The sequence below is a fragment of the Equus przewalskii genome, chromosome 7 (assembly GCF_037783145.1).
Source record: "Equus przewalskii isolate Varuska chromosome 7, EquPr2, whole genome shotgun sequence".
NCBI classification, from domain to species: Eukaryota; Metazoa; Chordata; class Mammalia; order Perissodactyla; family Equidae; genus Equus; species Equus przewalskii.
In genome coordinates this window covers 70402840-70418770 of record NC_091837.1, presented here as the reverse complement: position 1 = coordinate 70418770, position 15931 = coordinate 70402840, and the positions used below count along the sequence as shown (strand labels likewise).

The following is a 15931-nucleotide window of genomic DNA, read 5'->3' as shown; positions in this document are numbered from 1 at the left end:
CTTCAGTGTGTATCGTGTGTCTGCAATCAAAGTGTCAGCTGGGGCTGTGGTCTTCAAGTTGAGTGTGAAGGTTTGACCGGAGAAGCATCTGCTTCCAAGCTCACTCTCTTACCTATTGGGAGAATTCAGTTTCTCGAGGGACATTGGTCTGAGGCCACCCTTAGTTCCTCGCCACATGAGTCTCTGTATAGGGCAGCTCACAATATGACGGCTTGCTTCATCAGAGCAAGCATATAAGACGAGCCAGAGAGATTTCCAGCAAGACAAAAGTCACAGTCTTATAACCTAATCATGGAAGTGACATCCCATCACCTTTGCTGTATTTTATTTGTTAGAAGCAAATCACTAGGTCCAGCCCATACACAATTCACCTACTATTTCCTGAGTTCTTCTTTGTGCAAGGCATTGTGCTAGGAAGTGCAGAGATACAAATATGTGTCAAGTGTGGATCTCATCCTTAAGGTCCTTCAAGCCTAGTAGTGAGGAGGAGAGAGGGATATTAGCACACATGCAATGCAGGGTGCAGTCAGGGGAGCTCCTTAAGAGAGGTGCAAAGGAATGCTTTGGAAGTTCAAAGTTCTTCCCCATTTGTATGTGATGGAAAGCCCCACCTGTCAGGAGCGAGACCAAGGCATACCCAATGGATGTCTTCTCTTTACTTTGAGAAGCCATGGGGCACAGAACAATATTTCTTAAAGTAAGGGCCCTACACCACCTGGGGTACTCATTAAACATGCAGACTTGTGGACCAACTGAATTAGCATCTCCTGTTATCCCCTTAGTCCTGATACCCACATTCAAGAATCACTGGTGTAAAAAGCAACTGCTTAGACTCTAGAATGAGATAGAGTTTAGCTGAATACGAGCTCTTTGATCTAGAATGTTCCTCACTCTTCCAGACTCACTTTGCTTATCTGTGAAATAGAATTATTATTCAAACCTTCTTTAAAGGATTGCTCTGAGACTCAAATGAGATCACAGAAGTAAAGCACTTGGCATGTTTCCTGGCACAAAGTAAGTTTTAAAATATCTTTATTATTATTCAAAGGAGGGAAAGACCTTTTCTGATTGTGGGATTAGAAATTCACAGGGATCTGGCCAAGAGTAGCATTCTTCTCAAGGGCATGACTCAGTTCAGTCAGTATGCATTGAGCTTTTAATTTGTGCCAGGTAGGATGGAAGCCAGAAAGTTGGAAGTGGGTTGGGGGTGGGGAGGAAGGATGGAAATGAATGAGTTTCAGGTTGGTCTGAGGTCCCAGTGGGATTGTTAGCCTTGCCTATCTGGCAGGTGGAAAGGTGGGTCTCAATTAAGGTTAGAATTAGATTTGAGAGTTAACCTTTCAGTAAGAGGTGAAATAGGGGACGTGGATGAGAAGAAAGATGAGGTCTGGGAAATGGGCCACAGTTTTATTCAGGAACCAGGAATAGGAAGCAGAGCTAGAAAAGGGCATCACAGAAGTGTGGTTAGAGAGGCTTGGAAAACAAGAGGAGAAAAATGATAGATGCCAAGGGAGGACATGGTTTAACATGGTGGGAAGAATCACTTAGCACCCCATGCTTCAGAGGGAGAAGGCAATTTCAATAGGATGGGGTTGAGTGGGAACCACTTAGGAAGGAATTAAAGCTGCAGCTCTTAACCTTGACTGTCACTAGAACCACCTGGGAGCTCTTAAAAATTCCTTTGCCCAGGCAGTACCCCAGACAAGTTAAATCAGAATTTCTGGGAATGGGAGCCAGGCATCTGTTTTTGTAAAAGTCATTCCAATATACAGAAAGTGTTGAGAACCAGTGAATTATGGAGGGACTGGGTGTAAGTGGAGCCAGCTGGTACCAGCTACCACCTCAAGAAGTTTAGCAAGAAAGGAGAACAGGGAAAAAGTCAAGAGCCAGTTGAGAGAGAAAGTTGCTGGTAGAGAGACAGGACCACTGATGGAGCATGAAGCGGAGAAGCGAAGGGAATCTGGAGCACATGTGTGAACTGCACCTTAGCAAGGGGTCTTTCTTAGTCTGAGGGTGGAGAATCCCACGAAAGGCGTGAAAACACTGAGTGCTGGGTCCCACCCCCAGCATTTCTGATTCAGTACATCTGCGGTAAGGTCTGATAATCTGAATTTCTAATAAGTTCCCAGGTGATGCGGATAGCCCAGGGGCCATGCTTAGAGAACTACTGGACTACTGGGAAGGAATCAATGCAGACAGATTTTTGAGAGAGAAATGATGGAACCATTTCCTTTCTGCTCTTGACAGTGGTATGAAGAGCTCCATTTCGGATCCAGGAGAGTTGCCCAAGCTTTGGTTACTGCATTTGTCAGCCCTGGAAGTACAATCCTTTAGACTATGGAGGAGCTTAAAAAATTCAGATAATTCCCATTCTTCACCAATAAATCTGAATTCCTGAGGGGGCGGGTCCTTTCCTTGGAATGTTAAAGCTCCCCAGGTGACTCTCCTTGAGGAGTCGCAGTTGAGAAGGGTCCACGGCGGGGGAATTAAATGGGGATCCTGCATTCCACGTGGGAAGATCTTGAATGAGATGAATTTAAGAATCACCTTCCAGGGAATGGGGCTCCAGAACAATCACTCCAGCGGTTATAGACAGACACTCTGGCTGAGAACCACCCTCAGAGGCCATCCCTCATTCGAGTACAAAAGCCACCTTCAGAAAACCAAAGCCATGTCCCCGCCTATAGTACTTACTCTCCCTCCACCAGCTCCTGTCAACTATTTTCCTTTTTGGCTGAAATTTCTATTTTTTGCTGGAAGTTGAAGAGGGACTAAAGTTGCTGTAGGCAGCCAAGGGACACTGGCAGAGGGGACAAAAATGAATGCGGCAGGGAGCGGCAGAGGGACTGAGAGTGTGAGCGTGGGAGAGAGGGGAGAAAATATGAGACTTCCCAGACAGGCCAACAGTCGCCTGATGGGGGCAGCCGAGAGCCTAGTTGGAAGCTGTGAGAGAACCCGGCCAACAAAGTGAAGTTACGACTCCCATCTTCCTGGTGAGGATTTCAGCGCAGGGAGCTCAGTTTGGCGGAGACAGTCTTTGGTATATCCAAATCACCCTAATAACAATCTACGACATAACTGAATTTTAATCATGAAAATGTTGAATGCAGCCACGTAAAGTCCAGAGGAAAACAAATGGAGCCTTTCAGCCACAGGCATCTTTTATATTCCTCTCTTCCCCTCGGGTTCTTTTCCCTCTTTTTTTTTTTCTTGTCGCCACTACATCCCTGCGCGGCTTCCCAGGGGCGCAGCCCGCCTGAGGCAGAGCGCGGCGCGGCAGGTGCGGGCGCCCGGCGCGCACCTGTCCCCGCGTGCGCTCGGCGTCCAGCAGGGGGCGGCCGGCCCGGCGCCTCGCCCGGCCCCGCCCCCGGCCCCGAGGACCCCGCGGCTGCGGGGGCGCGGGAGGGCGCGTCCAGCCCGGCCCCGGCAGGGCTCACAGGCGGCGGCGACAGCGCCCCGGCCGCCCGCTCCGCCCTCGCTCGCTGGCTCCCGCACCTCCTCCCACACCTGCGCGGGGAGCGGCGCCGCGCCGCCCCCTTCCCCGCCCGCCCGCCGCTCCGGCCGGGCCGCAGCTGCGCCGCCGCGGCGGGAGTAAAGGTCGCGCCGGCCAAGAGCGAGCTGGCCGCGGCGCCTCCAGGAAGCCGGCGGGGCAGGTCGGGGGAAAAGGACAAGAACCAGAGAAACTCCCGGTCGGCACAGAAAGATGGCGCCAGGCGGGCCGACCGTGGACTGAGAGCCGCCGGGCCAGCGAGGAGCCGGGCCCCGCCACCCCCCGGTGCACGAGCGAGGGCCGCCCGCCAGGCACAGCGCCCCGGGCTCGGCCCGGCCCGCGGGGTCATGTCGGTCGGCGAGCTCTACAGCCAGGTGAGTGCCGGCTGCGGCCCGGGCGCGCGCAGGTGAGCGCAGCGGGGGCGGGGACGGCGCGCTCCGGCCACCGCGGCCCTCGGGGGCGCCTTCTCCTGCGGCTCGGGGAGCTGGAGGGCGACGGAACACGCCGCACCGACTCCCCCTGGCCGCCGCCGCCTCAGCGCCCCGAACTTCGGGTGGCGGAGAAAGTTTGGCTGTCCCGGGAGCGCCCCGCGCTGACCGGCCGCGCCGCTGCCCCTGGCCAAGGCTGTGCCCCCTCCCAGACGCCCTCCCGTCGCTTTCGTGGCCCAGGGGCCGCTCCCGCTGAGTTCCCCGAACTGCAGGGGCGTCCCCCCGAGATCCGAGCCCGGGGCGTGGGGACAGCACCCCGCGGTGGTGCCCTGCGCGCCGCCGCCCCCTCCATTTGCTGGTGGACCCCACCCCAGGTGCTCCGCAGCGCGAGCCTCCAAGGGCACCCCTCTAAGGCTTCCTTTCCTTCCACGTGCCGACGAGGGAGGACCCTGAACTTGAGGAGGGTGTTCCTGCGCTTGGGAGTGGAGAGAAAAAGGGACCCAACCTGGTGTGAAGGGGGAGGCAAGCAGTGGGAAAGCGAGAGGCGCTCGAGGGAGCTCTGGAGATCCCAGGGAAGCGCGTTCTTCCTCTGCCGGCGATGGGCATTTTGAGGCGGCCCCTCTGGGTGGGTACCAGCCGGGCGTCGTTTATTGTAGGGAGGGGATCGCAGTAATGCTGACTTGGGTAATGACCTCAAGGTCAGAATGGATGTGCGGGGCTCGGCCCTCAGAATCGGGAACAGGTGTGGCCGGGCGGAGACGCCCCACTTCCGCGGCAGTTGCTGTGGTTAAAAGTTAGGGACCAGCCACCGCTTCCCCGAGCGCCTACGGCCGCGCTGCAGCCGCCGGGGCCTCCTCGGGTTTCGGCATCTCTCCAGGGATGAGGGGGGCAGGGGCCTTTAAACACCCTTCTCGTCCCCTTAAAAGAAATAAGTTTTATATGTCCCGACTCCTCATGTGCCTTTTCTTCTTCTCTGTGGCCGGGACAGGTTTGACAGTGTTTTGTGCGCACGTCTCCGTGCAGAAGTGTGCGTGCGTGTTCCGTGCACGCGCGCGGGTGTGGGTGTGCGATTCCCAGGACTCCGGCCTGGGCCAGCAGGTCTGGGCGGGGGAGGAAGAGCTACTTCCGCATCCTCACCTGGCGATTGCTCGCAGCTGCCCCACGCGTGGGCGAGTTCTCGGCTGGATGGCTGGCCGGCCACTCCTTTTCTTTAGAGGAATTTTCTAATCCCTTCTCCTGGAGGTGGGCAGGGCCGAGATGGGCCGACAGGAGGTGGCCGCGGAGGCTGTAACCTGGCTGGGGGTGGGGTCACAGCTGCATCTGACACACGCTCCGCCCCCACTAGGGTACCGCGCGGACCCCCTCCCCCCGCAGCTGTCACGGATGGACTCCAGTTTCGAGGAGAGGAGAGGGTGTCGGTGCCGGCCAGGGGGTGAAATCTCTGGCACTGCTGGCTTTGGGAAAGAACGCCACCCCGTTTACCCGTGGGAGTCCTGGGAGGAGCCCTCAAAGCTCCAGCTTTCAGTTCTTTTCCTGAAGCGGGCTATCCGGAACTTCTGGAGGCTGGAAGCCAGCGAGGCCGGGTAAATATGCACTGGAGTCTTTAAAGCACTGAAGCTTTGTTACACTAAAGTGCACGAAAATACCACTTGTACTCCCAAGGATAAGTGACTCAACTGGTTACACCTGCAACGTATCGTAAAGTCCTTTATCAGACAGTAATTAATTGCTGTATTATATGAAACTACCGGGCAATTGAATAAGCCCTTAATTTTTGGAGCCCTTACTTTGAAAAATGAGAATTAATATTGGGATTGCTTTTAAAGACAGAACTCGTTCAGGGGAAAACACTCAACGTGATTTTTGGTTGGAAATGAGTATAGTGCACTTTCATTACTAGGAATTATGAGTTAGTGGAGGTCTGAGCTAAAGAATTTTCACTGTACTTTTTCCAGACTTACAGAGATAGAGACAAAACTGTTTCACCAGAGAAAAGTCTTGGGAGGACAGATATTTAAAAAAAGTGTGAGGGTTTGGCATAATTAATCCAAAAACAGTATTGGTTTCTCCCTAGGGCTGGTGGACTGCATCTCACTCTGTTAATGGGTTTCTAGTTCTTAATTGTCTTTAGGGTTTTGAATCTGAAATTAAGATTTTCCGTGGCTGATGCAGTAGCTTCTAGATTTGTGTTTGGAGCTCTGTGTGTGTGTGCTCTCGAGCAGAGTTGAGCACACTTACGCCTTACTATGAGAAGCAGTTGCGTTGTTTCCTAACCATTATCACCCCTCTTGCTAGGCTGGATTTTCAGCACGTGTGCATATGAATCATCAATTATACAGAGAAATCGAGCCTGCTACTCAGACTCACTTTGTTTCTTGGGAGATTTAGTTTTAGTGTATTATCAAAATAGACAGTGTTCCCTTTTATTTTTAACCTGCTAGTGGGCTTTTCTAATGTGATCAACACTGGATCTAGGCATGCACTTGAATGCATGATGGAAATAATTATCCATTATGCCCACAGCATTTATATGTGGATGGAAATTTTAAAGCCCTTTATTGGTCATACCTGTTGCTTTAGTGACATAGTTGGAAGATGTTATTATTGAATATGAGAGACTTGAGTGTATAAATTAGCCCGCAAGTATAGTTTCAGGTAACAGCTTAGTTTATGTCCATTCCTAGTTATTCAAGAAGAGAGTTTCTTCTTTTCCATCCCTCCAAGTTACTCTTGTCTTGCTCTTCTTATCCATCTGCTCCCTTCAACTGAAGGCTCCTATGTTATTTGAATGGTTTTTTTTTTTTGGAGTTGATTTTAGTCATTGGCAAAGGACACTTCCTGTTAACAAAGGCTCTCCTGTTTTCAGAAGACCCAACACTTCACCTCTGAGAAATTGCTTTCTTTGTGGTGAGGTTTTTCTGGATGAGAAAAGTAAATCAGAGTGAATGCCAGCCGCTTTGAGGGTGATGTCAAGGTGAGTCAGCCCCATCCACGCTTGCAGAAAGGTGGAGCTGACGATGGGCGTGCTCGTCCCAAGTGGTATATATGTGGCAAGTGTTGGTACTTTGGTTGCAACCCACAGGAAAAGACAATCTGGGCTAATTTGATTTGCACAGGTCCCACCCAAGAAGACGCCCAAACATGTGCAAGCATGGTATGATTCGATTATGGTAATTGCAGAAAATAGTCTGATTTTTAGAGTAGAAAATGTACAACCTCCCCCTCGGACTGAATAATGCAGCTCTTCTTTATAGAAGGGTTATTCTGGATGAAAAATTTAAATATTGCTCTTTCAAATAATGAGATTTTCAGTATACTGCTTTGATTCTAGCCAGCAGAGTGGGAAATCACCAGACTGAAACCAGTACCTTCGAATAATCCTTTTCCTAATGGGTTTTTGATTGATAGGTGGTGTCCGAGCAGTGGATTTTTGAATACTGTTAGGAGGTTGCTTTACTGGCGGACACGCCCTGTGTATGTCAATGGTGGCTTTGAGCACAGAGGCTTTTACTAAGGGCACCGATTCGGGGCCGGTCCTTTGGAAAATAGAACTTATGTGCTTTTGGGCTGGTGTCCTCTAACTGTCCCTTATCTGTACATCTGGTAGTGTAGGTTCCTCCCAAATGTCAGTCTGTAAGGCAGGAAGAGCTCCTCTTCCCTCTGGACCCACCTGCCCGGATTGGAGGGACTAATGAATCAGCCTGTTGGCTCCCAAGTGCTGTTGTCCTTTAAAAAGGGGGTGATGTTAGGGACACAAAGGCTGGCAGTCAATGGTGGCAGATGCTGGTGGTGGTCCTCTGTCTGCCCTTTACTCATCTCCTGCACACTGCCTGGTGCTTGCTTGCTCTCAGTAGCCAGCAGTTGTGTCTCTGTTAGAGGTTCCTAGAGCCTGAGAAGTGACAGCCCCCCAGCAGGACAGCTCTTTAATCAATGGGAGTATCACAGCTGTAGCTTCCTATCCCCCCACCTTGGGAATGGGACAGCTCTAAGGTGTGTCCCACACTGTTTCCAGAGCTCCTGTGCAGTTGGAGCCAAAGTTGCTCTGCCTGAGACTTTCCTGACTGTCATGCCCCTGCTTGGCTTCCTTCCCTGGCCCGTTCCCCACTCCCTTTCCTGGGAGCACTGCCTAATAGATCTCTTGAACAGGAAGCGTCATCTCAGGATCTGATTCTGGGAGCCCAGGTGAACGCAGGACCATCATGACCTGGCTGAGTGGGGGTTGGGCAGCTCAAGGGTTCTGGCCTCCTTAGGGCCCCAGGTGAGACTAGGGAGCGGTGTGGAGGTTGTGTGCCACAGTCTGCTCTCCTTCCCAACCCCATCCTCTGCCTTGCCTCATGCCTTCTTTCCCATTCCTTGCTCCCAGTCCCTTTCCCCTCTGTTCCCCCTTCTCAGGTGGGCCTCTAAACCCAGTAGGACCTTCTTGGCCCTGCCGGCCACCGCTAGAATTCCAAAGTTTGCATGGAAATTGTTATTCAGTTCAAACGGCATGTTCTCTGCCTGCCTGTTACCTGTATGCTTTGAGCAAGCTTCCCCTGTCCCTCTTTGTTGGTAGTTTTTGTGTCATGTCACATCTCCCCAGTTAGGCTGAGATCTTGGGGAGCAGAGGTGGTATCAAACATTTTTGGGAGCCTCCAGTATGTTTAGTGCTCTGCCTTATACTTAGTAGGTAGGTGCTTGGGAGATTGTCCCCCTGTACCTCAAAACCCTTTGAAGTCCTGCTGGGTCTGAACTTCGTTGTAAGACACCGTGTCTCTCCACTTGGGCCTCTTGGGAAAGCTTGCTTTTTAGCTGCCAGTTTCTTCCCATTTCCTTTTGGTTAATGTGCTCCTAATATCTCATTAACTGCAGGATAACCACCCATTAGAAGGCTTTTTGACAGGTGCAGGTCTGGTTAGAGTCTAAGTGTATTATTGCACTGATCTTGTTCAACAGAGATGCCATTCTCTTGCTGTTGGAGGGCCAAGGCACCTCGGAGTAGAAACTAAATAGACATTCTAAATTATGGCAAGTTTTCTTGTTTTTAATACTATGATTTTTCTGTGGTAAGGGTCAACCCATAAAATATACTGCTTACAGTATATAAGTCCAAATACTGCCTTCCCTAAGTGATGGTGGATTTGTCACTATGCATACAAGGTAAACCTGTATGGTTTGAAATAGTAGTTGACCTCTCTTTTGTTCTTCCTTAGGTTCCTGGAAACCACACTACAAAGCAGCCCATTTTAAAGTGAGCAGAGCGTGTGCACACTGATATACTTGTCTACGCGAACACATTTTGCATTGTCATTGGGCAGTCAAACCTAAATACACTAAGTTAATGAACAAGACAGCGTTGCCCATGTGTCATGAGAGGAGTGCAGACAGTTTCAGGCATTTTGCAGAAGCTGTGGTCAGGTGGGCTGCGGTAGTGGGGAAAGACTGACTTTAGCGGCAGTGGGACATGAGGGGCCTTGAGGAATGAATAGGATTTGAATTCACATGGAGCCTGGGAAGAAGGGCACTCTCAGTAGGAGACGATGGGAGAGTGAGTTTAATCATGGGGGACAGGAATGAGCTAGACGTATGTGGGGGTAGTAACCATAGTAATATTTTAAAACTCTTTGTTATGAAAGAATTTTAGACTTACAGAAAAGTTGTAAAAATAGCAGAGTTCCTGTGTATATTTTTCTGGGTTCCCCTAACGTTAACACCTTGTGTGAGCGTAGTGCAATTATTGCCACCAGGAAATTAACATTCATACAATACTATTTACTTGTCTCCAAGCTTGTTGGAATTTCACCAGTTTTTCCAGCAGTGACCTTTTTGTGGTGCAGGTTCCCATCTAGGATTCCATGTTGTGTTATCATCATAGCTCCCTAGTCTCCAACTGTTACAGTTCCTGTTCCTTTTCATCTTTCAAGACCTTGGCACTTTAAGAGTAGGCATCAATTATTTTGTAGACTGACCCTCCATTTGGGTTTGTCTAATGTTTTCTCATGCTTACTTGGAGGTTATGAATTTTTGGCAAGAACACATCAGAGGTGATGTGCTTTTCTCAGTGCACCATCTCAGGAGATATGTGACATCAGTGTCTCATTGCTGATGGTGTCACTTTGATACCTTGGTAAGGCAATGTCGGTTTCTTTTTATTGGAGAATGGTATTTAGAAATGAAGATCTGGGTGCTAGGTGTGTTTATTATTGCTTCTTATAGTCACTTAGAGATTATTGAGCCTAGAACTCAATACATGTTTGATTACACGGGTGAGGGAAGGAGAAGAGTGAAATATGACCTTGAAGTTTCCAGCTTGCAGGTAGACAGACAGAAGTCGGGATAGCGTAAGGTTAATGCTTGATTTTGACATGTTAAGTTTGGGGTGACAATGGTTTGTCTAAGTGGAAGTATTTACATTTGAGGATATATGAATGAGCTTAGAGGAGAAACGTCAGGATCTGTTGTTGCAAATAAAAGATGCCTGGGATTTGCTCTTCTCTAATGAAGAAAGGCAATTGCCTTACAGCATGATTTTAAGAAAGAGGAGATCGTGACCTTGGTATAGGCAGTTCTGGCCTCTGTGGTCATGATCTTGGTGTGGACTGTCCCGGGTACTGTGGTTAAACACTCTCAGCTCTGCCACCTTGGAACAGACACTTTCTGAGCCTTGATTTCATTATCTGAAAGATTGGGATGGCACCTGCCTCATGAGAAGGTTATTGGAGGATTGTGTGATCTAGCATACATAAAGTGCCTGCCAGCACAGTGTCTGCCACACTGTATGTGCTCGGTGAGTGATCGTTAGTTTGCTTACCCTGTAGTCTTGGTGCTGGGTGGTGGCCTTTTCTTCTGGCCATCCCCTGCCATTCTGTGGGGTGGATTGGTCAGAAGGGGTCTTGGAGAGAAAGAAGGGGAAGAACTGCTACAAATACTTTACTCCTGGAGCAGCACGCGAGCGAGGCCTGGGGAAAAGCTTCCCGCTCCACACCACCCCCTGGGGAAGGAGCAGTTGGAAAAAAGCTTTTAAATTTAAGCTGTGCTTTCTAGTCTCCTATTAGAGCTTTAAAGGAATATTAAAAAGCATTTTTCACAATGCTCCTTTTTGTCTTTTAATACAAATGATTATTGAAACAATTCATACAAGGCAGGAAAGGCAGAGGCTCTGTAATCCCATTCCCAGAAACAGCTACTGTTAACCACTTACATGTGGTCTCCAGACCTGCATTGTCCAATGGTGTGGTAACCACGTGTGCTACTGAGCACTTGAAATGAGGCTCACCCAAATAGGGGTGTGCTGTATACACACCAGATTTCTAAGACTTAGTACAGACAATGAACGTAAAATATCTCATTCATACTTTTTTATATTGATTAAATGTTGAAGTGATAATATTTTGGATATATTTGGCTAAAATATTTTGATTTACCTATTTTTAACATGGCTTTTAGAAAAGTTCCATGTGTGGTTTGCCTTATATTTCCATTGGGCAGCCCTGCTTTAGACTTAAGCACAATACAATATATTCTTAAAAAATAAGTGGAATCAGCCATACATATGATGCTAAATCTTAATCTGCTGTGCCTTTTTTTCCCCCATGGCATGTACAGTCGTCTCTTGGTTTCAAGGCATGAAAATTGGTTCCAGGATTCCCGTGGATACCAAAATCCGCGGATGCTCGAGTCTGTTATATAAAATGGTGTAGTTTTTGTGTATAACCTACCACATCCTCCCTTATGCTTTAAATCATCCCTAAATTACTTATAATACCTGATACAATGTAAATGCTATGTGAATAGTTGTAATACTGTATTGTTTAGGGAATAATGACAAAAAAAATCTTACACATGTTCAGTATGGACGCAACCATCGTAGGCCTTTCAGTCTGCCATTGGTTGAATCTGGGGATGTGGAACCCGTGGATACAGAGGGCCAGCTGTAGAGGTAACATTCCCATTTTAATGGCTGCATGAAATGACCTTGTGTGGATGTACCACAATGTTTTTAACCATTCCCATGTTGATGAACATTTAAGTCCAGTTTTTTGATGATGTGAAAAATGTTGCAGAACACTCTTGGAACCTCTTTCAATGATTTCCTTAGGGTAAGTTTCGGAAGGTGGAGTTGCTGGTGTGCACATTTGCAGTCTTCATGGATATGACCAGTAGCCTCCAGAAAAGAACTGTTTCTTCACCCCTCCCCGGCACTGGTCAGTGTTCTTCCCTGTAAACCTACACTAAACGTTTCATTCTTGATTTAAAGTTGACTTTCACTGGAGCGTCTTTTCATGTGCTTGGTGTTTTCATTTGTAGTTTTCCTTGCACTTCCTTATTAAAAGGCAATATTTATAACTAGGTTTTTGCTCATTAAATGATTATATTTTTAGAGATAGGAAATCATGGAAACAAGAGTGTTCAGGATAAAATATACAAGTATATTTTAAATAAGGCACCTCGGCATGTATTTTTCTTTTCGTTTGGAGCTTGCGCATCTCTGAGCTCTACATCTGGAAGACGGCTAGTTCTGGTAGCTAATGTTTATTGAGTGCTTTTGAGCCAGGCCATTTCTACGCACCATGTATTAACTCATTTAACAATAACCCTAGGATGTAGGCACTACTGTCATCCCCATTTACAGACAAGGGACCTCAGGTTTACATGACTTGCCCAAAGCTGCACAGACCCCACCTCCAGGTGTCTGGCCAAGGGCCTGGCTTCTGACCTCTCTGCTCTACTGCCTTCTACAATGTTCTGTCCCATTGCTGGTGGATCTGGAACATCATTTGTGCATTAAAGAGGCCCTAACATGGAGGGTCCTTTCTACCTAGCACTGCCCTGCCCCCCCCAGCAGCAGAGAGAATCCCCCTGGTCGAAGAAGGGAGAAAGGAGAGTCGGAGTGCAGAAAGAAGGGCAGATGGTCTGCCCTGCAGGTCTTTCCTTTGGGAATCTGCTGCTTTGCATCCTTTTGCCACCACCATTCTCAGCCCCATGGGTATCCTGGTGCTTCTTAAAACTGTCCCAAATGTAGGCAAAACCCTTGTTTTTGGCTTTCCTTAGGCCACGTAAGCCCTGAAAGAGGGTCACATCTTCAAAAAAGGCTAAATGTAACAAAGAAAGATGTATGTGAAACTCAAGCAGAGTAAAAATATTTATTTCTGATTGTAAGTTTAACCATCCTTTCTTGCCGGGGCATCATCTGCTTTCCAGGCGCTTGGCTCCATCTCCCCTTTAAAACCCTGCAGTGAGAGCATCTTCTTCTCCACCATGGTTGATGTCTAATGGCATCTTGTTCCCTTTCTGAACTACAGCCGGTGAACCAGGAATGAGACTCCTGGAAACCCTCTCCCATCTGCCCTTTAAGTCAAAGTTCTTCACATTTATGGGCGTGCCCTGCTTACTGCCTATTGGCTGGACAGGTGTTTGGAAAAGGAGCTCGCCCTCCTTGTTCAGGTTGTCAGCTTGGTCCCCTCAGACAAGACTCCCTCCTTCAGCATCTTAGGAGACAGCCCTACAGGAGGAGACCCAGGATCCAAACCACTCCCCATGATAACTTTAGATGCTTATTGGAGGCTTTGTCAAAGCACCTCAGAAGCATCTTTCAAGCAGGGGCATTGCAGGTTGGACAGGAGCAAGAGGTCCTCAGGTTGTCTGGATCCTGGCGTAGATGAGCGCTGGTAATATCTTGCTAATTTGCTGTGGGGATGATCATACTTCTATGTTGGAGCTCCAGGTTAATGGCTTATTATGCTCCTCTTAACACTTATTCACTGGCTCATGAATTAGTACCGTTCTTTGAGTGACTCTAATAGTGACACAGGTCCTGCAGGCTTCTCTCTCCTTTGCTGAAGTTTGAGGAGGAATGAAGGGATCTGTTTTGAAAAGTTACTTTATGATTTTTCCCAGAGAGCTTTTGCCATTATAAAATTCAAACGCATTGTGACATGAAATCCTAAAAGTAAGCAGAACATCCAGATGCCTTCTGCAAGAGATTCAAAGACGTGGTTTGTAATCTCTTCAGCACTAGTAAGTTCTGGTCCTCTGGCTTAGAGACTGGCCACCACAAGTGAAAAAGGATACTGGGCAATAGAATGCCAGTTCTGTCCATATTGTGACTTGGTTACTGTGTATCTTTGGTGAAAGATGAAAAGGTAAAATATTTGGGGGCGGGCCCAGTGGCGTGATGGTTAAGTTCCCATGCTCTATGGATCCAGGCATGGACCTACACGCTGCTTATCAAGCCATCCTGTGGCAGGCATCCCACATATGAAATAGAGGAAGATGGGCACAGGTGTTTTCTCAGGGCCAATCTTCCTCAGCAAAAAGAGGAAGATTGGTGGCAGATGTTAGGTCAGGACTAATCTTCCTCCAAAAATTAAAAACGGTAAAATATTTGAGCAGGTAAGTTGTCCTGTATTCAACTATCTACTTTTGTGCCCTGGCCATTCGCTTTAGACTCTGGTTGAACTTACTTTGCTAACTGCCCGCCCAGGTCCCAGTATAGTCTCACCAGATGTACTATGCATGCTCAGAACATAACATTTGATTTTATATGATGCTCAGCTTATCTATTATTTAAGGTGCTTTGGAGAAAACTATGTACAGAATACCACTTTTATGAATTTCCGAAATAAGCAAAATAAACACTATTGAAGGACACCTGATAAAACTGAGGAAAAATCAGGGAATGAGGGAAAAGGAGCTAGAATAGCAGTTACCGGGCAGTGGGGGTGGCGGTGCTGTTTGCAGTCTGCTAGATTGCATGGTGAGTTCATAGGTATTCATTTTATTACTATGCTTCATTAGTTAACATATCAAAAGGTAATTCTCCGGGGCTGGCCCCATGGCCGAGTGGTTAAGTTCGTGCACTCCGCTGCAGGTGGCCTAGTGTTTCGTTGGTTCGAATCCTGGGCGCGGACATGGCACTGCTCATCAAACCACGCTGAGGCGGCATCCCACATACCACAACTAGAAGGACCCACAAGAAGAATATACAACTATGTACTGGGGGGCTTTGGGGAGAAAAAGGAAAAAAATAAAAAATCTTTAAAAAAAAAAAAAAGTAATTCTCCTGAAAAGAGGATAAGTCACAAAGCCAAATTTTAAGAAGGTTTGAGATTATACGTAATTTTGGATTCTCTGTTTTATTTTATGTGCATGCTATTGACGATGGTGCGTATATATTTGTAAAATTGCTCTCATTGAAGATGTAGGTTGACTCTTATACTTACATCCCTCACAGTTCCCAAGATATGGCTCTGCATACTGTAGGCACCCAATAAATGTCACCGAATTGGTTTTAAAGCCCGGCTGTACTCCCCTCCTGTTTCCAGGCCGAGGCTCTTCCAGGAAAGGCCTGTTTTCACGCAGGAGCCACCTTTCCTGTAGTGCTATCTTCTCCTGTCTTGGTGCAAGGCTTTGTCTCAGAGTGCCCAGTGGAAAACCCATCTGTTTCCCCTGGCACTTGCCTAAATCTATGGGATGTGGAGTCCCTGTCAGGAGATAATTAAATGTTTTATTTTTTTTTATTACTGTGCCCAAAGGCTTAACACAAGGTGTTAATGTCAATAACAGCAAATAACATTTGTGGATATGAAATCTGGAATGACTGCCTTCTTTTTGAATATCCTAATTTTACACATAATTTTGATTATATATATATTTTTTTGCCCATACCTTCCTAAAATTATCATTTACATTAAAAACATCATCTTATGTTTTTCCTCAATTAACTCACTAGTTTTTATTAATCTCATGAAGACTCATGGATATTCACGTGATCAGATGGAGATGCTACATTCAAATGAGAGGCTCCACACGGATGGATCACTGGAAGGTATGGATCCCCATCCTTCGTGTGAGAGCCAGTGAATCAGGGAGGAACATTAGATCGAGTCTGTTTCAGTCATCTTCTCTGCCACAGGAACAATAATAATGCTCATAGTTTTCATCTGAGGATCAGACCATCTTTTATGTTCATCACTCAGCCAACAAGTACCCAGAGTACCTTCTACCTGCCGTAATGTGCATCACAGCCTGCACATGA

General features: G+C 47.6%; 1 protein-coding gene across 2 annotated transcripts in view; it reads left to right on the top strand.

Moving 5' to 3' along the window:
• The first annotated feature begins 3290 nt into the window (after positions 1–3290).
• The window catches only part of MYO5B (myosin VB), a 348390-nt gene continuing 335749 nt past the window's right edge, over positions 3291–15931 (top strand). Inside the window, exon 1 of one of the 2 annotated variants that reach the window (XM_070630194.1) lies at positions 3291–3864. In XM_070630194.1, coding sequence (XP_070486295.1) covers positions 3838–3864 — 27 coding nt within the window. In that variant the 5' untranslated portion in view covers positions 3291–3837. The remainder of the gene's footprint in view (positions 3865–15931) is intronic. The other variant, XM_070630195.1, reaches the window with a different exon arrangement.